We start from the raw sequence: 22,035 nt of genomic DNA, 5'->3' as shown, positions 1-22,035 counted from the left end.
GGACCCACGATGCCGCCGATAGACCGTGGATTGCACCCGGAGCGCCCACTTACCCCGTCCGCCATCTTCCACAGGGAGCTGGAGAGAGAAAGAACGATCCGCTTCACGGCAGCGTCGTAAAAAGGGAGACGGCACCGCCGGCCGCCGGCGCTGTCGTGAGGTGAGAGGGGGCGTGGCCTCTGAAGTGATTGACAGGAGGCAACCCCAGGCTTTCCCTGAGCAACCCATGTAGGCCCAGGGTTTGCCATCTTCTCCCAGGACTGGCCTGGAGTCCCCAGGAATCAGTCCCCAGGACACTGCTGTGTGCAACCTGGAGGAAAATCAATGGGACATATAAAAAAAATGACTGGGTTTTTTCTTTGAACATTTCTCTTTACCAGATATAAAATTGTTGAAAATGTGGAGGTCAGGGGGGAGGTTGTTTTACTGACAGTCAAGCATCATCCAATTGGGTAGTGAACTTTTTTGCTTTCCAATTGGCGTACGAAGGCCGTATGTTTTCCCTTCATTCATCAATGGGATGGGGCGTCACTGGCTAGGCCAGCGTTTATTGCCCATCCCTAATTGCCCCTTGAGAAGGTGGTGAGCCGCCTTCTTGAGCCGCTGCAGTCCATGTGGTGTAGGCACACCCAGAGTGCTGTTAGGGAGGGAGTTCCAGGATTTTGGCCCAGCGACAGTGAAGGGATGGCCGATATATTTCCAAGTCAGGATGGTGTGTGACTTGGAAGGGAACTTGCAGGTGGTGGTGTTCCCATGTGTCTGCTGCCCTTGTCCTTCTAGATGGTAGAGGTCGTGGGTTTGGAAGGAACTGTCAAAGAAGCTTTGGTGAGTTGCTGCAGAGCATCTTGTAGATGGTACACACACTGCTGCCACTGTGCGTCGGTGGTGGAGGGAGTGAACGTTTGTGGATGGGGTGCCAATCAAGTGGGCTGCTTTGTCCTGGATGGTGTCGAGCTTCTTGAGTGTCGTGTGAGGCAAGTGGGGAGTATTCCATCACACTCCTGACTTGTGCCTTGTACATTGGCTGACTAATGGCTGGAGCATGGGAGCAGGTCATGTGACAAAACTTCCAGGAATAATTTAATCACAGTCGGTAACCCTATCTGGGCTTGAAAATACAAGACCAGCCTTCACCACCAAAACATCTGGATACCCCGAGCATTAATTCCTCTCCTTTCCTTCCCACAGAAGGTGCCACCTTGTTTCTGTGAGTTACGCTGGGCAGGGTTGGCATTATGGTATTTGGCTGGGGAAGGAAAGGCCATTCAGCCCATCGATCCTGTGCCAGCCCTTTGAAAGAGCTATCCAATTTAGTCCCTCAATCCCAGTATTACCCCCCCCCCCCACCTCTGCCCCACAACTCCCATAGCCCCTGTGATTTGACCTTCTCCTAGAGCTGATAATCCTCCAGCAATGGAAGTTTAATCTTCCCAGACTCTGCCATGAGCACTGCGGCCGAGATATTTAAATGCACATCTAAAACAAAATTTTCATTCTTCTTTCATCGCTTTTGTTTATTAATTATTTTAGTAAAATCTTGGGAATGGGGGAAAATGTGGAGTTGAAGTTACAGCAATGATCTTATTGGATGGTGGAGCAGGCTCGAGGGGCTGAGTGGCCTACTGCTGCTCCCAATTCATATGCTCAATACTAAGGTGCACAGGATATTGGGAGAGATAGACAGCACTAGAAGCAGGGAATAATAAGTTAATAGGTGTGTTCAGAGTAAAGGAGAAAGTAATAGAGTCTAAATCAGGGTTACTGTGCATGCATGTCAATGCACGGAGTGTGGTTAATAAGATTGGAGATGCAGATTGCCATGTGGAAATATGATGTTGTGGCTATAACAGGGAACTGGTTCAAAGAAGTAAAATTGGGTGTTAGATATCCCTGGATACAAGGTGTTCAAGAAAGATTGGAAAGGAATAAAAGGGGGAGGGGTGGCAGTATTGAGTAAAGAGAGCATCACGAGTACTGGAGAAAGAGGATGTCTCAGAGGGTTCAAGGGCAGAATCTATTTGGCTAGAGCCAAGGAACAAAAATGATGCAATTACATTGCTCGTTGTGGTCTATAGGCCACCAACTAGTGGGAAGGATGTAGAGGAACAAATTTGCATTGCATCCACTTTAGGAAGGATGTGAAGGCACTGGAGAGAGTGCAGAAAAGATTCACAGAAATGGTTCCAGGCACAAGGGACCTCAGTGATGAAGATAGATTGTAGAAGCTGAAGCTGTTTTCCTTGGAGAAGAGAAGGCCGGGAGGAGATTTGATAGAGGTGTTCAAGGTCATGAGGGGCCTGGACAGAGTAGACAAGGAGAAACTGTTCCCACTGGTGGAAGGATCAAGAACCAGAGGGCACAGGTTTAAAGTCATTGGCAAAAGAAGCAAAAGTGATATGAGCAGAAACTTTTTCACGCAGCGAGTGGTTGGGGTCTGGAATGCAGTGCCTGAATGTTGGTGGAGGCTGGTTCAATCGGGGCATTCAAGAGGGAATGAGACTGTTATTGAAAAGGAAGAAAATGCAGGTTTATGTGGCAGGGGAATAGCACTTGGTGAGTTGTGCATTCAGTGAGCTGCTGTAGACACGATAGGCCGAATGGCCTATATCCGCGCTGTGATTGGGTGACTATGGGGAGAGTGGTGGAGCTGAAACCTCCAGAAATACCACCGATCCTCGTTTTCCAACAGTGATCACATTCACATGTATACCCTTCGGGACGTCCGAGTGTTAGGACACAGCAGTTGGTAAAGGCTGAGTTATTTAAAATCCCAGAGGGAAACTTTAAACAACTGTCATAACCTATATTTTCAATTGGATGTTTGAGATGCAGCTCTGAATTCAGGAATAAGACCACCAGTTCTCGAGAGGTTTTTATATTAAAACCAAATGAGGCATTTATTAATTGACAACAAATTAAACACATATACACGGCTATAAATTACTACCATCATAACTTTTAACAAATTCCCAAACTAATCTCCACCTAAGGCAACAATAACCAACAGACTAAACCAGACACCAGGCAAAGCATTTACACCTTAGGAATTCAAAATGAGGTTCCTTTCAGTTTGCTTCCTTTGCAGACAGTTGTAGGCTTACAACTGCTTAGATGTTACATGCCTCTGCCTTGCACACTCAAGCACTCGCTTCTGTTATACCCAGCCTTCCCCTTTGAATGCAAATTCTCATTGTATCATCAGACCCTTTGAACTCGTTTCATAGCACCAATTTTATTAGTAATATAAACATTGTTTGGTGTCTCCTAGCTAGGTGCAAGATTTCAATCCCACTCTTGAATACCTTATTCAACAAAATTTCGAATGAAGACACACACAGACTCGCCCACAGACTAAACCTCTATTTTTAAAAATAATTTCCAATAACATTACATACATTATTAGCTTCATGACACCAAGGTCAGGAACGGCGCTAGAGAAATTAAATTTCTGTCTTGGGCTCTTCCTTTCTGAAGCAAGTAACGTTTTCCTTCTGCATATTAACTCCATTTTGTGTTGTCATACCGGTCTCATACCACTCTCAGCAGGTGGCGCCATTGCATCGTCTACAATTTATTGCTTTTTGCCATTGTTTAAATTCAGTATCGGGGGCCGGGAGGTGGGGGTTGTGTGCACAGGTAAGCTTTGTGTTGACACAGGAGTGGAAAGTTGTAGTAAAGTGTGCCTCCCTCAGTTCATCTGCTGCCAAAACCCTCACCCTTCCCTTTGTTAGCTCTAGGCTTGAATATTCCAACACGCTCCCGGCTGCCCTCCCACATCCTGCCCTCTGGAAACCTGAGGTGATCATTTCTGAGGTGATCATGACCTTTCTGCTCATGCCCTGACTTCAACTCCCGTTCCCCTATCACCCCTGTGCTCGCTGGTCTACATTGGCTCCCGGCAAGCAGTGCCTCAATTTTAAAATTCTCATCCTTGTTTTCAAGTCCCTCCTTGGCCTCGTCCCCTCCCTATCTCTGTAACCTCCTCGAACACCTACAACACTCCCGATATCTGTAACCTCCCCCAGCCCCTACAACCCTCCCTATCTCTGTAACCTCCACCGGCCCCTAGAACCCTCCCTATCTCTGTAAACTCCTCCAGTCCCTACACCTCTCCCTATCTCTGTAACCTCCTCCAGCCCCTACAACCCTCCCTATCTCTGTAACCTCCTCCAGCCCCTACAACCCTCCCTATCTCTGCAACCTCCTCCAGCCCCTACACCCCTCCCTATCTCTGTAACCTCCTCCAGCCCCTACAACCCTCCCTATCTCTGTAACCTCCTCCAGCCCCTACAACCCTCCCTATCTCTGTAACCTCCTCCAGCCCCTATAACCCTCCCCATCTCTGTAACCTCCTCCAGCCCCTACAACCCTCCCCATCTCTGTAATCTCCTCCAGCACACACAACCCTCTGATACTTCCCTACCCTTCCTTGACCTCTCTGTCCCCATTTCTGGTGATAGACTGTCCACCAATATTCATTACAAGCCCACAGACTCCCACAGCTACCTCGACTACAGCTCCTCACACCCCGCTTCCTGTAAGGACTCCATCCCATTCTCTCAGTTCCTTCGCCTCCATCGCATCTGTTCTGATGATGCCACTTCCCAAAACAGTTCCTCTGACATGTCCTCCTTCTTCCTTAACCCAGGTTTTCCACCCACGGTGGTTGACAGGGCCCTCAACTGTGTACAGTCCATCTCCCACGCATCCGCCCTCACACCTTCCCCTTCCTCCCGGAACTGTGATAGAGTCCCCCTTGTCCTCACCCTTTTCACCCCACGAGACTCCACTTTCAAAGGATCATCCTCCGCTATTTCCACCAACTCCAGCATGATGCCACCACCAAACACATCTTCCCTTCATCCCCCCCCCGACAGCATTCCGTAGGGACCGTTCCCTCCGGGACACCCTGGTCCACTCCTCCATCACCCCCAACACCTCAACCCCCTCCCACAGCACCTTCCCATGCAACCACAGAAGGTGCAACACCTGCCCCTTTACCTCCTCCCTCCTCACCGTCCAAGGGCCCAAACACTCCTTTCAGGTGAAGCAGCGTTTCACTGGCACTTCCCTCAATTTGATCTATTGCATTCGCTGCTCCCAATGCGGTTTCCTCTACATTGGAGAGACCAAACGCAGACTGGGTGACCGCTTTGCGGAACACCTTTGGTCTGTCCGCAAGCATGACCCAGACCTTCCTGTCGCTTGCCATTTCAACACCCCATCCTGCTCTCATGCCCACATGTTGGTCCTTGGCCTGCTGCATTGTTCCTGTGAAGCTCAACGCAAACTGGAGGAACAGCACCTCATCTTCCGACTAGGCACTTTACAGTCTTCCGGACTGAACATTGAGTTCAACAACTTCAGACCATGAACTCTCTCCTCTATCTTCACCCGTTTTATAATTCTTTTTTCCAAATTCATTTTTATTTCTCATCCACTTATTTTTATTAAATTATTCATTGTTTTATCCCCTTTTTATCCCCCTTTTTCCAACATTTTTCCCCAACCAAAGCACTCTTCTCCCGCACCCCGGCCCCTACAGGGCCATCGGTTACTTGTTCCATGTTGTTCTTTCACACAATGCTGACCCTTGTTCTGCTATTATCACATTCTGCTTTCTTACCTTAATGCCACCATCAGCACCTTCTTTAACCCTTAACACTACCATTAACATGCCCTTTGTCCTCTTGTCCATGTCATCTTTGTCAATCCCACCTTTGTCCCCTATTGCTAGCTTTCTATCCAGTTTCACCCGCTCCACCCCCCTTAAACAGCATAAAATTTCTACTTCTCTTTATCTCTGAAGAAGGATCATAGGGACTCGAAATGTTTACTCTGTTTGTCTATCCACACATGCTGTCAGACCAGCTGAGTTTTTCCAGCTTTTTCTGTTTTTGTTATGGAGGAGTGAACTGGACAAAATTTCCACTTCTGTCACTGGATCAGTAGTCTAATGCCGCACTGTCAGAGAGTCAGTACTGAGGGAGTGCTGCACTGTCCGATGGTCAGTACTGAAGGAGTGCCGCACTGTTGGAGAGTCAGTACTGAGGGAGTGCTGCACTGTCCGATGGTCAGTACTGAAGGAGTGCCGCACTGTCAGGGAGTCAGTACTGAGGGAGTGCTGCACTGTCCGATGGTCAGTACTGAAGGAGTGCCGCACTATCGGAGAGTCAGTACTGAAGGAGTGTTGCACTGTCGGAGAGTCAGTACCGAGGGAGTGCTGCACTGTCCAATGGTCAGTACTGAAGGAGTGCCGCACTGTCAGAGAGTCAGTACTGAGGGAGTGCTGCACTGTCCAATGGTCAGTACTGAAGGAGTGCCACACTGTCAGAGAGTCAGTACTGAGGGAGCGCTGCACTGTCCAATGGTCAGCACTGAAGGAGTGCCGCATTATCGGAGAGTTAGTACCGAAGGAGTGCCGCACTGTCGGAGAGTCAGTACTGAAGGAGTGCCGCACTGTCGGAGAGTCAGTACCGAGGGAGTGCTGCACTGTCCGATGGTCAGTACTGAAGGAGTGCCGCACTGTCGGAAAGTCAGTACCGAGGGAGTGCTGCACTGTCCGATGGTCAGTACTGAAGGAGTGCCGCAATGTCAGAGAATCAGTACTGAGGGAGCGCTGCACTGTCCAGTGGTCAATACTGAAGGAGTGCCGCAATGTCAGAGAATCAGTACTGAGGGAGCGCTGCACTGTCCAATGGTCAATACTGAGGGAGTACTGCACTGTCTGATGGTCAGTACTGAGGGAGCGTCGCATTGTCAGAGGGTCAGTACTGAGGGACTGCTGCACTGTCCAATGGTCAATACTGAAGGAGTGCCGCACTGTCAGAGAGTCAGTACTGAGGGAGCGCTGCACTGTCCAATGGTCAGTACTGAAGGAGTGCCGCACTGTCAGAGAGTCAGTACTGAGGGAGCGCTGCACTGTCCAATGGTCAATACTGAAGGAGTGTCGCACTGTCGGAGGGTCAGTACTGAGGGAGCGTCGCATTGTCAGAGGGTCAGTACTGAGGGAGCACTGCACTGTCAGAGGGTCAGTACTGAGGGAGTGCTGCACTGTCAGAGGGGCTACCTTTTGAATGAGATGTTAAACTGATGCTGTCTAGTCCTGCAGGTGGTAAAAAAGATCCCATCTCCGACAGTGCATCACTCGTTCAGTACTGACCCTTTGACAGTGCAGCACTCCTTCAGTACTACCCCTTCAACAGTGCAGTGTTCCTTCAGTACTGACCTTCCAACAGTGCAGCGCTCCCTCAGTACTGACCCTCTGACAGTGCGGCACTCCCTCAGTACCGACCCTCCGACAGTGCGGCGCTCCCTTAGTACTGACCATCCGACAGTGCTGTGCTGCCACAGCACTGACCCACCGACAGTGCGGCGCTCCCTCAGCACTGACCCTCCGACAGTGCGGCACTCCCTCAGCACTGACCCTCCGACAGTGCGGCACTCCCTCAGCACTGACCCTCCGACAGTGCGGCACTCCCTCAGTACTGACTCTCTGACAGTGTGGCGCTCCCTCAGTACTGATCATTTGACAGTGCGGCACTCCCTCAGTACTGACTCTCTGACAGTGCGGCGCTCCCTTAGTAGTGACCCTCCGACAGTGTGGCATTCCGTCAGCGCTGACCCACCGACAGTGCTGTGCTCCCTCAGCACTGACCCACCGACAGTGTGGCGCTCCCTCAACACTGACCCACCGACAGTGTGGGGCTCCCTCAACACTGACCCACCGACAGTGCGGTGCTCCCTCGGTACTGACACTGGCGTCTCAGTCTGGATTTTGGTGCTCAGGTCTCTGGAGTGGGGACAGGAACCCACTGGAGGACAAAGGCAAAAAAAGTGCGATACCCACTGAGCCACTTCACATGAGGATAGATGAGCAGAATTTGGGTTATGTTGACTGCAAAGCCGGCCTTGTGATTCAGGTGGAAAAAGAGAAAGATAACGTTTGCAAATAGGAATTGAACTTTTTGCATTTTTGCAATTGTGGGGATGTGTGTGTGTACGTGGGAGGGGTCTCTTGTCCTGCAAATGAGTGTCAGGTGAGGAAAAGGCAGTGCTCTCCCAGGACACATCCCTTCCCCAACTCTCTCTCTCTGTCTCCCGCCCCCTTTAAGAAAATTAGTGCAATTCCGGGTTTATGTAGCTGGGGTTGGAACATGGCGCTTCCTCTGCTCTTGTTTTTGGAGCTGCTGATTTACGGAGCTGGCTTCATTTGTGGGATTGTCACTGCTGCTCTGGTCACTGTCACTCAGGTATGGAATAAACTTGGGCTGGCTGGGTGGGTGGAATAGACTGGGGAGGGGGGGGGGGGGGGGGAAACCACCCCGACCAACAAAGGAACAAACAATCCCCAATTTCTTGTACCAAACATTTAACCTGCGCTTTGGCAGAAGGGAGAGACCCCCTTGTCCAGCGGGAGGGAGCAAAAGTTTGTTTGAAAAAGTTTACTCTTTCTTCGTGAGTTTTTCCTCCGCTGTTGGATTAACATTCCGATTATGAACCTTTTGTTTTGCGACATGTTTGCATTTCCGACTGCGACAGAAGGACTTTTTGTACTTGCGATATTCGTTGTTAAAAAGCTGAAGTTAGGGCGCTTTTTTTGTTTGCGGGGGGTGGGTGCCTAACTGACTGGCTGGTGAGTGTTTGCATCAAACCGACTTCTTTATGAAAAGAAAAGATAATGTTCAAGATTATTGCAGCAAAGGTAAAAACAAGCCTCCCCAAGCTGTGGTCACTTTCCATCATGTGTGGTTTTGTAACATACACGTGTTGGATATCAACGTGTTAATTTACAATCTCTCTATTTTCTCCTTCCCCTTCCCACCCCCAAACTCTGAGCCAGAGGTGGTCCCAGTGAAGGTTTGACTCAGAGCCTGAGACCTTCCCCACGGGTTAAAAAAAAAGGGTTTTTTATGTTTTCCGTAAACATCATGGGTCTGCTCTGTAATTTCGTCAGGATATCTGGGGGGTGTTTGCCTCAAGGGGAGGAAATGGGCTGCTCCTGCTCCCGACTACTCGCCTCACCTGCTTAGGGATCGGTTCCTGTGTGGAAGCGGGTTCCAAGGTGGGTTGTGGCTGGTTCAGCGATGCCCCTTGCAGCTGAATAGTTGGCCGGTGCTCATAGAGACTTGCCACAGCGCCTTTCGTATCCTCGGGGCATCCCGCGTGCTTTGCTGTCAACAGTGGTCCAATAGTAGCTGTTGTAACGTACGAAGATCAGCAGCCGATTTGCGCGCAGTAAGCTCCCACAAACAGCAAGGTGATAGCGAGTCGATAGTGTGTTTTTTTTTAGCGATGTTGATTGAGGGATAAATATTGGCCAGGACTAGGAAGGACACCCCTCTCCTCCTCTTCCTATTGACCCCAAGGGATCTTTTGCATTCGCCTGAGGGGACAACTAGGGCTTCGTCTCAATTATCTCATTTAACAGTCGGCACTCCCTCAGCACTGGACTCTACACTCGGATCTCTGGAGCGGGGCTCGAACCCACAGCCTTCTGATTCAGAGGCAAGAGAGCGAGATACCCACCGAGCTACAGCTAACGCTGCGGGTGATGTTTCATCCTCGAATATCAGACGGGCACGTAGACTGGCGTCTGTGGAACGTTATCACAGTGGATACCTCTGTCTGAAATATTGTTTGATAAAACTCCTGTGGAACGCTTGGGATGTTTTACTATGCTCATGGCACTGCAGTAGCTGCGCTTCGGAAATTATTTATTCTGTCATGGGCCAGGATTTCTTGCCCACCCCTAATTGCCCCTTGAACTGAGTGGCTCGTTCGGCCATTTCAGAGAGGCAGTTAAGAGTCAACCACATTGCTTTGGGGGTCTGGAGTCACGTGTAGGCCCAGACCGGGTAAGGAGGGCAGATTTCCTTCCCTAAAGGGGACATGAGTGACCCAGATGGGGTTTTTTACAACAGTCGATGATGGTTGTCATGGTCACCATGACTGAGACGAGCTTTTAATTCCAGATTTTATAAATTTTAATTCAAATTTCAATTTTTGAATTCATTTTAATTTACTTTCCACCAGCCGTCGTGGTGGGGTTTGAACCCATTTAGCCTGGGCCCCTGGATTAGTAGTCCAGTGACACCGCTGCTACGGCACCGATTTGAGTTGGTCCAGGTCGAGTGGGATGCCTGAGGCGATGGCTGCGGGGGGATAAGGGTAGAGCGGCCCCACAAGGAGTCAGAGCAGTCGCTGACTAAAGTCACTGAGAAGTGGAGGGAAATCTGGCGAGCGGAGCTATTCCCGCTTGCATGTGCAGGGGGTCTGACCCAGGTCCGGCCCTCCCGCCAGGGTCTCGCCCAGGGCCGCGAGGGTCACGAACTCCTTCGCGAGTCGGTGTTTTCGAGCCCATCGCGTCCCGAGGCCCCGGGCGCCTCATTCAGGAACAACGAGTGCCGCGCTCCCTCGACCCAGGGAGACCCGGAGTGCCTCCTTCTGCCGGGAGAATTGGCCGAACGGCACCGTCTCCTGAGGGCAATCGCCAAACGCACCGTCTTCCCCCCACCCCTGCGGGACGGAGTGAGCAAACCCAGAGGCTGCGTGTTCCAGATGACATCCCCCTCCCCCCCCCCACTGCGCCAGAGGGCAAACTGTGAATTCTGGGAAGCTGGGGGCTGGTTCAGAGGGAAAAGGGTGGGTGCAGGAAAAGTGCCGGATTAACTAACCAGTTACTGTTGCCCCGTCAGGGAGGGGAGCCTATTTAACCCTCCTCCACCCCCCAACCTGCCCCTGGACCCTAATACACGGCACTGATGGCATCGAGCCAGTGGGTCTATTGCAGACTGACTGCTCTGGGGTTGCACTGGGCTCTCGCTCGATGTTGGCATGGCAGGGGAGGGGGGGTGGTGGTTTTGGAAGGCTTGGACGACTCGGGAATTCGTTCCTTCCATTGGAAAGGGCCCTGCTGCACGCCGCAGGGACTGCAGCGGTTGAAGAAGGTGGCTCACCACCACCGCCACCACCTCAAGGGGGCAATTAGGGACAGACAATAAATGCTGGGCCTAGCCAGCGATGCCCACATCCCGTGAGTGAATAAGGGGCGGGGGGGGGGGGGGGGGGGGGTGATTCTCTTTTCTTTTGTTCCTTCTTGGAATTTGTGTCATCGGCATGGCCCAGTGTTTGTTGCCCATCCCTAATTGCCCCTCGAGAAGGTGGGGGTGAGCCGCTGCAGCCCCTGTGGTGTGGGTACACCCACCACGCTGTTAGGGAGGGAGCTCCAGGGTTTTGACCCGGCGACAGTGAAGGGACGGCCGATATATTTCCAAGTCAGGACGGTGAGTGGCTTGGAGGGGACCTTTATAGTGGGTGGTGGTGCTCCTCGTGCATCTGCTGCCCCGGTCCTTCCAGGTAGCAGAGGTCACGGGTGCTGTCGAAGGAGCTTTGGTGAGCGGAAACCGATTATTGCCTTTGCAGAGGCATCTGACCAAGTGTGGTTTGGAATGAAGGGGTACGTTGTGCTGGGTGGGTGGGTGGGTGGGGAATCGCCAGAGCCACATGCCATCCCTGAATCCTGAGAGTCGTGCCCATGTAGGTAAGTCACACCATCCAGAGAAGGGCTAGCTACCCTGAGATGGGTGGCGTTTGCAAAAGAGGAAGCGGCTGATTAATTCAGCAATGCACTGGAGACGGTCAGTCAGCCCAACAACACCCTGTTGCATGTGCACTGTAATCTCTCTCTCTCTCTCTCTCTCTCTCTCTTTTTCCCCTCTCCTCTCACCCCTCGGAATAATAATTAAATAATGAGCATCTCCTGACCGGTCTCATGATTTGAGAAGTTTTTTTTTTCCTGTAAACTTTGGACCTTAAAGGAGAGAACTTTGTATTTCTATGGTGTCTTTTCACAAGCTCAGGACATCCATTCAAGCCCTTTAGAATTGTTTTAATGTTATAATAAGAACTCTTTTATAATGTAGGAACCACAGTGGCTAATTTGTGCACAGCAAGCTCCCACAACAGAAACAATTTGCGTTTATATATGTCACCTTTGCTGGAGTAAAACTTGCCAAGATTCCTTAGACAGCACCTTCCAAACCCACGACCGCTACCACCTAGAAGGACAAGGGCAGCAGACACATGGGAACACCACCACCTGCAAGTTCCCCTCCAAGCCACTCACCATCCTGACTTGGAAATATATCGGCCGTTCCTTCACTGTCGCTGGGTCAAAATCCTGGAACTCCCTCCCTAACAGCACCGTGGGTGTACCTACACCACAGGGACTGCAGCGGCTCAAGAAGGCGGCTCACCCCCCACCTTCTCAAGGGGCAATTAGGGATGGGCAATAAATGCTGGCCTAGCCAGCGATATCCTGATCCCGTGAAAGAGTTAAAAAAAAATGCTCAAGGTACTTCATTGGACTGTTATTAAACAAAGGCCAGAATTAGGGGAGCGCAGACATCTTGGAGGGTTGTGGAGCTGGAGCAGAGAGATTTGAAAACAAGGTGTTGCTCCCACACATGCAGATGTGAGAACGACCCACTTCATCTCTCTCTTCAGCGGTGTTGGTTGAGGGATAAATATTGGCCCCCAGGACACTGGGAGGGGAACTTCCCCCCCTGCTGTTCTTCCAATAGTGTCTGTGGGATCTTTTGCAGCCACCCGAGAGGGCAGACATCTCGTCTGAACAGTGGCACTCCGGCAATGCAGCACTCCCTCAGTACCGGCACTGGGAGAGTCGGCCAGGATTCTGGAGCGAGAGTCCCTGGAGTGGGGATCTCTGGCTGAGATGAAAGAGAGGCCAACTGAGCCACTGCTGACTCGAGGAGCCTTAATTAACCATCCGCGCAGAGTGGCTGAAAATGCTAGGCCCACCTCAGCGAGGCAGTTCTGAGCGTTAGAGGTGTGTCATTGGGTCCTGGTCGGATTGGGTGCCAGTATGAGGTGGGGTATGGAGGGAGGGGGTCGTGCGGCAGCGCGGTGACGTTTGGGGGAATTGCTCTGCGACTCGGCGTTGGGTTCAGTGGGGCGGAGGGGCGGGGAGGCAAAGGATTCTCCTATATGGAGCCTGGTTTCATTGTGGCTCAAGCGTCTGAGATTCTGGTGTCTGTGCTCTGGTTCCAGGGGGAATTTGGTTCCCAGTGCGTCCTCTATGGCGTGGCCAAGTGGAACGACACGGTGAAATCCTTGGGAGTCAGCCAGTTCGGCAGCGTCTCGCTCTGCGGCTTCATCAGTGCCGTCTCGGTGTGCATCGCCATCTACTGTTTCTGCACCGTCTTCTACTTCATCTATGTCAGCTGCATTGAGGGGACAAGCCGGTGAGTGTTGGCATCGCTGGTGCCTTTTGCGGGGCAGGCACTTAACTGGGACGTGCGAGTCATGATGGGAGACCAGCGCCGAAATGTGCCGGAGGGTCACCGTATCTAAATCCTGTTGTGTCTGCAACTTGCTGCAGTAGCTTTTACCGCGGTGGCAGCAGAGTGTGCCGTCTACCAAAGATGCAGTGCAGCAACTCCTCAAGGCCCCTTCGATAGCAGCTCCCCAGCTCGCGACGTCCAAACCACGGCAACAAACCCCCCCCCCACCTGGCGACACCTCCCTGGGCCCCTCCCTCTCCCTGTGCCCCGCCCCTCCCCCTGGTGACCTCTCCCTGGGCCCCACCCCTCCCCCGGTGACCTCTCCCTGGGCCCTGCCCCTCCCCCCCCTCAACGACCTCTCCCTGGGCCCTGCCCCTCCTCCCTGGGCCCTGCCCCTCCCCTCCCCCCGGGCGACCTCTCCCTGGGCCCCGCCCCTCCCCCCGGGCGACCTCTCCCTGGGCCCCGCCCCTCCTCCCTGGGCCTTGCCTCTCCTCTCCCCCGGGTGACCCCTCCCTGGGCCCCGCCCCTCCTCCCTGGGCCCTGCCCCTCCTCTCCCCCGGGTGACCCCTCCCTGGGCCCTGCCCCTCCTCTCCCCCGGGTGACCCCTCCCTGGGCCCCGCCCCTCCCCCCTGGGCCCTGCCCCTCCCTCCCCCCCCCCCCCCCCCCGGGCAGCCCTCCCTGGGCCCTGCCCCTCCCCCCTGTGCGGCCCTCCCTGGGCCCTGCCCCTCCCCCTGGGCCCTGCCCCTCCCCCCTGTGCGGCCCTCCCTGGGCCCTGCCCCTCCCCCTGGGCCCTGCCCCTCCCCCCTGTGCGGCCCTCCCTGGGCCCTGCCCCTCCCCTTGGGCCCTGCCCCTCCCCCCTGTGCGGCCCTCCCTGGGCCCTGCCCCTCCCCCTGGGCCCTGCCCCTCCCCCCTGTGCGGCCCTCCCTGGGCCCTGCCCCTCCCCCTGGGCCCTGCCCCTCCCCCCTGTGCGGCCCTCCCTGGGCCCTGCCCCTCCCCCTGGGCCCTGCCCCTCCCCCCTGTGCGGCCCTCCCTGGGCCCTGCCCCTCCCCCCTGGGCCCTGCCCCTCCCCCCCCCCCCCAGGCAGCCCTCCCTGGGCCCTGCCCCTCTCCCCTGTGCGGCCCTCCCTGGGCCCTGCCCCTCCCCCCTGGGCCCTGCCCCTCCCCCCTGTGCGGCCCCTCCTGGGCCCTGCCCCTCCTCCCGGGTGGCCCTCCCTGGGCCGTGCCCCTCGCCCCCTGGGCGGCCCCTCCTGGGCCCTGCCCCTCCTCCCGGGTGGCCCTCCCTGGGCCCTGCCCCTCGCCCCCTGGGCGGCCCCTCCTGGGCCCTGCCCCTCCTCCCGGGTGGCCCTCCCTGGATCCAGCAAAGCCACACAATTTCATGACTGAAATGGGGGAGGGGGGGGGGAGTGCAAAAAACCAAGTAAATTGCACTAACTTCAACAGTAATTCTGGCCTCTTGCACATCCCCGAATTCCTATTGCTCCACCATTGGCAGCTGTGCCTACAAACAACCAAGCCCCAAGCTCTGGAATTCCCTCCTTGAACCTCCCCACCACACTCTCTCTCTCTCTCTCTCTCTCCCTCCCTCTCTCTCTCCCTCTCCCCCACTTTAAGATGCTCCTTAAAACCGACCACCCTGCCGGAGATTGTGGTCGCCTGTCCCTCATGAGGTTAGGTTTCAAAAGTTCTCCCAATTCACATTCCCTACGAAACGCCTGGGGATCGTTTTACCACCTTTTTGGAGGTGCTGTATAAATGCACGTTTGTTGTCCGCGCACACCCACGTGAACCAGGAACCAGTAGAGAAAGCTTGGGGTGGGGGGGAGGTTCTCCGATTGGCTGTGGTGGTGGTGGTGGTGGTGGTCGCTGGCGAGGCCCAGCATTTGTTGCCCGTCCCTAATTGCCCTCGAGCTGAGTGGTCTCACTCGGCCATTTCAGAGGAGCAGTTAAGAGACTTCCACATCGCTGCGGGGTCTGGAGTCACGTGTAGGCCCAGACTGGGGTAAGGAGGGCAGATTTCCCTCCCCAAAAGGGGACATGAGCGAACCCAGATGCAGTTTTTACAACAATCGATGATGGTTGTCATGGACACCGTCGCTGAGAAGAGCTTTATAATTCCAGATTTTTTATTGAGTTTAAGTTCCACCAGCTGCCCTGGTGGGATTTGAACCTGTGTCGTGTCCCCCCACCCCCCCAACCGAGCATTAGCCTGGGGCCTCCAGTGACAGTATTGAGATAGTCTTTTCCTGTTGTGCCTTTTTTGCAGGGGACTGCGGTGGCTCACGGCCTGCCTGGTGACATCCGGCGTCTGCCTCTTCCTGCTCCTGGTTTCTGGCTGCCTCCTGCGGGTCGGGCTCGACACCTTCTGCCGGTCTATCCTCACCGAGCCAGGGATCAAGAGGTGAGAGCCAGAGCTGTGGCAAGAATTGGGCCTTCGCCCTGCTCCATGTGGCTTCGTCGTGTTCCCACCCCCCCCGCCCCCCCCGTGACCCTGAGGCAGAGCGAACGGACGGAGTGACGCAGGGAGGGGTGACCAGGATGTCGGTCGGGTTGAGGACTTAAGGGCTGGGGAGGGCAGAGGAGTGAACGGGGTTAGGAACCTTGTGAAGAGCCAAAGCGTTTTACAGCCGATGAAGTATTTCTCTTTTCAGCGCAGTCACTGTTGTACGGTAGAAAAGGCGGCAGCCAATTTGCGCACAGCAGGCTCCCACAAACGGCCCTGGAATGAGCAAATGACCTGTTTTAATGTTGGTGGGAGGGATAAATATTGGGCTCCCCCCACCCCACCCAACCGCATCCCGGGAGAACTCTTCGCCTCCGTCCCGCTCTTCTTTCCGGCTGGGCCTCGCCATCTTTTGCACCAACCCCGAGATGAGGTTGACGTCTCGTTGGAAAGACAGCGCCTCTGGCGGTGCAGAGCTCCCCCATGTACTGGCACTGGGCGTGTGGGCCTGGATGGTGGGGCTCAGGTTTTTGGAGTGGGTCTAGAAACCATGGGCCTTCTGACTCTGAGGCGAGAGAGGGAGAGCCTCCCACTTTAGTCTTTAACACTCCCTTTGTCTTGTGTCCGTGACATCTTTGTCAATCTCTCCTGAGCTCCCACCTCTCCCTGACCTTCTATCCTGCTCCACCGCCCTCTTAGACAGTATAAAACCCCTCACGTTTCTCCTCTTTAGTGCTGAAGAAGAGTCGTACGGACTCGAAACATTAACCCTGTTTCTCTCTCCACGGACAGAGCCAGGCCTGCTGAGTTTTTCCAACTTTTTCTTGATTTTACTTCAGGTTCCCGGCAGCCGCAGTATTTTGCTCCTACCCATTTAGGGCGGTGGGATAGACAGACCTTTGGGGTCTCTCGGGGAATGAAGGGACGTGGGGGAGTGGGCGGGAAAGTGGGGCTGAAGCCCAAGATCAGCCATGATTGTATTGAAGGGCGGAGCAGGCTCGATGGGCCGAATGGCCTGCTCCTGTTTCTTGTGTGTCCGTTACGGCTGGCTTTTGAGGCAAGCCGCGGTGGCTTAGGGACAAGGCCCTCGGAAGCCTCTGTGGACGTGGAATATGAATTCTGTGCCGGACACCAAGGAGGCAGTGGAGGTCGTCGTCAACAGGATTTAGCGCAGGATGAGATTCAGAATCATGGGGAATTTGGAGACATCGCCTCTCGGGGCACGGGGGAAGAGGGGTGAGAGTTCTGGCAGAGTAAGGACAAGGTAACAGCGAGGCGGGCAGGCGAGGTGGTGGGAGCGAAAGGGACCTTGGTGTTTGTGGGAGACGTAGATTTAAGGTAAGGTCCAATTGCGTTGAGCTGTCTGAGCGAATTGGGTGTTGGGGAAGGAATGGAGCTCAGCAGTAAGGACGTGGTGTTGAGGATATGGAGCAAACCTGGATCTGTAAGCTCGGTCAGTACGTGAGTCTCGCCGTACCTGAATGACTTTTCTTTCTTAGCTGCTCAGGTGCTGAGAGAATGAACTGGACATCTCCGTACAATGGCTCCACGTTTTACCAAAACTTCACCAGCGCTGAGGTGAGACGAGCTCTTGTTTCCAGCTTTTACCATCGTGGGCACGTTTGTTGTAAGCCGTCTATGTTAAACTATCTCCCTGTGTTTGATGGTTTGTCACCAGCCTCCCACCCTCTGTCAGTCTGAGCTCACCCAAGACTCTGCCCCTATCCTGACTCACACCAAGTCCCATCCACCCATGGCCCCCCCTCTGATCGCTCAGCAATGTTGGCTCCTGATCCGGCAGCGCCTCAATTTTTAAAACTGCCATCCTTGTTCTCAAATCCCTCGCCTACTCCCTATGTCTGTAACCCCCTCCAGCCCCTTCAACCCTCCCTATCTCTGTAACCTCCTCCAGCCCCTACAACCCTCCATATCTCTGTAACCTCGTCCAGCCCCTACAACCCTCCCTATCTCTGTAACCTCGTCCAGCCCCTACAACCCTCCCTATCTCTGTAACCTCCTCCAGCCCCTACAACCCTCCCTATCTCTGTAACTTCCTCCAGCCCCTACGACCCTCCCTATCCCTGTAACCTCCTCCAGCCCCTACACCCTCCCTCTGTCTGTAACTTCCCCCAGCCTCTGCGACCCTCCCTATCTCTGTAATCTCCTCCAGACCCTACAACCCTCCCTCTCTCTGTAACCTCCTCCAGCCCCTGCCACCCCCCTCCCTGTCTCTGTAGCCACCTGTAATCCGGATGTTGAGGGTCTCTGATTTTAATTGCTCCACCATGCCTTCAGCTGCCTGGTGCCCTAAGCTCCTCCCGAAACCTCTCTGCAGCTCTGTCACTCCTTGTTTAAAATGGTTTGTCAAACCTACTTCTGTCTGTTCCCATGCATCTACTGTCCTTGTCCTTCTAGATGGTAGAGTTCGAGGGTTTGGAAGGTGCTGTTGAAGGAGCCTTGGTGAGTTCCAGCAATGCATCTTGTAAATGGTACACACTGCTGCTACTGTCCATTGGTGGTGGAGGGAGTGAATGTTGAAGGTGGTGGATGGGATGCCAACCAAGCTTTGTCCTGGATGGTGTCGAGCTCCTTGAGTGTTGTGGGAGCTGCACTCATCCAGGCAAGTGGGGAGTATTCCATCACACTCCTGACTTGTGCCTTACAGATGGTGGACAGGCTCTGGGGAGTCAGGAGGTGAGTTACTCTCCACAGGATTCCTAGCCTCTGACCTGTTCTTGTCGCCACAATATTTATATGGCTGGTCCAGTTCAGTTTCTGGTCAATGGTAACCCCCTAGGATATTGATAGTGGGGGATTCATCCATGGTAATGCCATTGAATGTCAAGGGGAGGGGTGGGTGGGGGCGGAAATCGCTTGTTGCGAGCTGGCAGTGGCAGGCTTGTGTTCAGCTCTCATGGTCGAATAGGCCAAAGGAATGGCAACATGGGTGAAATAGCCGGGTGCAGCTAGCTTCTGTGGAACTGCACCTCTTTCCCGCTCCTGTCCCTCAATGCCACTGAGGGCAATCAGCTGCCCCTCATGATGAGGCGAGTGGGACAGGAGGCGAGGGGTTAACAGAAATCCTAGCTAAAATCGTCATCATACTCCCTGTGTTGTGTGATGGAGCATTTCCCTCACAATGACCCTTTGTTTGAGAGAACGTGGAACTCGCTACCACAGGGAGTGGTCGGGGTGGATAGTGTGGACACATTTAAGGGGGAAGCTGAATAAACACATGAGAGAGAAAGGAATAGAAGGATAGGGTGATTTGGGGGGGTGGGGGTGGGTGGAGATGAAGAGGAGGTGGGAAGAGGCTGGTATGGAGCAGATGGGCTGAATGGCCTGATTCTGTGCTATAAAATTATGTAATTGTTTTCCTAATGGGGATAGACAGCTTCCAGCTGCTTGGGTTGGGATTTGGCCTGTTCCTTCCGCGAGCAGAGAATTAGGAGCAGGAGAAGGCTGCTTGCTCCCCTCGAGCCTGCTGCACCCCTGTGAAGATCGTGGCTGATCTGATTGAGGCCTCAACTCCACATCGCCCCCCCCCAACCACCACCACCACCACCACCACCACCACCACCGATACCCTTTGGCTCCCTTTTTAAGACTGCAACTGATCAAACCCCTGCCTAACTCCTAGCCCCAGGCCATGCGGTGCTCACGTCTGCCACTCGGAACAGGAGAGAGGCCATTCAGCCCCCTCGAGCTTCTTACACCATTCAGGGCACTCCGACTCCGCACTGGGTCCGCTGGGGTGAATTTGGAGCAGCTACTTATGAGGGTGGCTGCTCAGGAGAAGCTGGATTACGCAGTCTGGTCAGGAAATAATTAGCTCGGATATCGAAGATAGTTCAGCTGCAGTCTGCTGCTTGGACAAGGAGGCCATATTATCGAGGTGAGCTTTCACAGTGTGGTCAGCTGTTTTTTTCTGAATGATTGTTTAACCCGGTCAAGCACGTCCACGACACTTCTACACGTCAGGAGCAGCGGTAATCATTCCACGTTGTGGACAGACTTCACAGCTCCTTCTGCTGCTTCTGCCAATCATTACAGTCCAGGAGGAGGGCACGCAGCCCTTTTGCCCCAGTGTTGGCTCTCTCTTAGAGCCCACTTGTCACGCTCTCCAACCCTGCCCTTTCCCCTTAACCCTGCAAAAGTGCCTTCGGCCAGTGTCCGTCCAACTCCCTTTCGAAAGTTATGATTGAAGCTACCTCAGAACAGCCCACTTGGTCAGTCAAATCTGCCCGCAAGCAGATGAGGGCTGCAGCATTGTGATTAATCTCTCCCACATAATCTCCTGGGAAAGGGAAAAGCGGCCTCAATAAAAGGGAAAATGAAAATATACTGGAAAATTCCTCTGCGAAATATCTCTTTTTAAATTCATTCGTGGGATATGTGTCCCTCTACCTGGCAAGCATTTATTGCCCATCCCTAATTGCCCCTTGAGAAGGTGGGGTGAGCTGCCTCCTTGAGCTGCTGCAGTCCGTGTGGTGTAGGTACACCCACGGCGCTGTTAGGGAGGGAGTTCCAGGGTTTTGACCCAGCGACAGTGAAGGAACGGCCAATATATTTCCTAGTCAGGGTGGTGAGTGGCTTGGAGGGGAACTTGCAGGTGATGGTGTTCCCATGTGTCTGCTGCCCTTGTCCTTCTAGGTGGTAGAGGTTGCAGGTTTGGAGCCTTGGTGAGTTGCTGCAGTGCATCTTGTAGATGGTACACACACTGCTCCCACTGTGCGTCGGTGGCAGAGGGAGTGAATGTTTAAGCTGGTAGATCGGATGCCGATCAAGTGGGGCTGCTTTGTCCTGGACCGTGTCGAGCATCTTGAGTGTTGTGGGAGCTGCACTCATCCAGGCAAGTGGGGAGTATTCCATCACACTCCTGACTTGTGCCTTGGGGGATAGTGGGCAGGCTTTGGGGGGGGGAGTCACTGCGGTGTTAAAGTGTCTGCCTCCACCTTTTAGTCAACGATCCTAAGCCCAGCCTTGTTTCTGCAGACCTCGACCTGGGTGAATTTCATCTTTTGGATGGCGGTGTTGGTGCTCCTGATCGTGCAGCAGAGACGGGTGGACGATTTCAGGCCCATGATGGGGGCTGACACTGAGTGGAGCACGGCTGTGTCCGGGATCATGTCCGAGAGTAAACCCTTGATCCCGTCGGGGCCCCGACAGTAAAACAAAAACCATTCGAGGAGGCGGGGTGGGGCTGGCTGTGCCAGAGTGGCATCGTGGGATGAGCCGCAAGAATGCTTGTGACAGCGTGTCTGTATGCGTGTGCGTCTCTGTCTGTCTGTGTGCGTGTGTCTCTGTCTGTGTGTGTCTGCGTATGTGTATTTGCCTGTGCGTGCGTGTGTGTATTTGCCTGTTTGCATAAGCGTCCACCTCTCTCTCCCACCCAACGGGTCCAGAGCTATTGACGAAGGGTGGGTGCCCATGATTCAAACGTTAGCCGACTGCCCAACTGGGAATGAGTGCCAGTCAGCACACCGCCTAGCCCATGCCTGTGTGTGCTGTTTAGTAGTGCCACTGTCTCATTTATCAGTACTTTTTTGAAATGGTTCAACTTCCCACGACCGAGCCTTCAGGCAGGGCAGGCCGTGGTGATCCTTACCTGACGGAGGTTTGTAACATGTGCCATGCCCGGCTCCACCCGAGTGCCACCTTCGGATCGGTTACAAGGTGTGGGGTGAGGTTTGTTGGAAGCAGCTGAAGACCGGTTTTGATAGGATGTGGGGGTTGTGGGGGGGGGAAAAAGGCTTTCGATCGAAAGGTTGGGGGCGGGGGGGGGGGGGGGGGGGGGGGGGGGGGGGGGGTGGTGGTATGGGTGATGTGCCAGGTTCTGTAGAATCCCAGCCGTTGACATGTCGTGTGAAGTGCTGCCCAGCAACTTAACCCTGAGAAGTAGGCAAACTGGTTTCCTCCAACAAACCAGTCATCCATGGAACCTTCCTGTGACTGGCACTCGGTGACAAAGACGTCATCCGGTCTGCACGGCCCTTTGTAATTGCAGTGTCGACAAGAGACCATTGCTCCTGCGGCAACCTGGGTAGATGTGCCCGAGGGTGTGTTTGAGTGTACCTTTCACTGCAGCCCTGAGGGTAGCCCCACCAGGTACATACAGAGGGAGGGGGAAGGGAATGTCGAGGACCAAAACGCTTGCATGTGGTAAAGAAGTGTCGCAATATAGCAAGATACTGCCTCCGCGCCTGGGGTGAAATCGAGGCCAGGCTGTTAGGATGGAAGTCCATTGGCTGTGAGAGGCGAGGTTAGCCAGTCTCGGCACAGAACGTCCCCA

General features: G+C 54.0%; 2 protein-coding genes across 3 annotated transcripts in view; one reads left to right on the top strand and one right to left on the bottom strand.

The window, feature by feature from the left end:
- Positions 1-263, bottom strand: part of eef1g (eukaryotic translation elongation factor 1 gamma) — a 35,606-nt gene extending 35,343 nt beyond the window's left edge. Inside the window, exon 1 of the mRNA XM_041179940.1 lies at positions 54-263. Coding sequence (XP_041035874.1) covers positions 54-248 — 195 coding nt within the window. The 5' untranslated portion in view covers positions 249-263. The remainder of the gene's footprint in view (positions 1-53) is intronic.
- A 7,856-nt stretch (positions 264-8,119) lies between these two features.
- LOC121273008 (transmembrane protein 179B-like) lies at positions 8,120-21,470 on the top strand. 2 transcript variants are annotated; one of them, XR_005941938.1, is made up of 6 exons: positions 8,120-8,252; positions 13,072-13,265; positions 15,567-15,701; positions 17,243-17,370; positions 19,384-19,638; positions 20,739-20,875. XR_005941938.1 is itself a non-coding variant. In XM_041179941.1 (5 exons), exons 1-5 carry the CDS (start codon positions 8,157-8,159, stop codon positions 20,913-20,915), a joined length of 681 nt encoding a protein of 226 aa, XP_041035875.1. In that variant the 5' UTR covers positions 8,120-8,156; the 3' UTR covers positions 20,916-21,470. The 2 variants fall into 2 exon arrangements, 1 of the variants encoding a protein (XP_041035875.1); XM_041179941.1 differs by lacking the exon at positions 19,384-19,638 and having other exon boundaries at positions 17,243-17,321; positions 20,739-21,470.
- The last annotated feature ends 565 nt before the right edge of the window (positions 21,471-22,035 follow it).

This window comes from Carcharodon carcharias, chromosome 37 (assembly GCF_017639515.1).
Source record: "Carcharodon carcharias isolate sCarCar2 chromosome 37, sCarCar2.pri, whole genome shotgun sequence".
In the NCBI taxonomy this organism is placed as follows: domain Eukaryota; kingdom Metazoa; phylum Chordata; class Chondrichthyes; order Lamniformes; family Lamnidae; genus Carcharodon; species Carcharodon carcharias.
The sequence above is the reverse complement of the archived record's forward strand: the minus strand, read 5'-3'. Positions and strand labels throughout refer to the sequence as shown.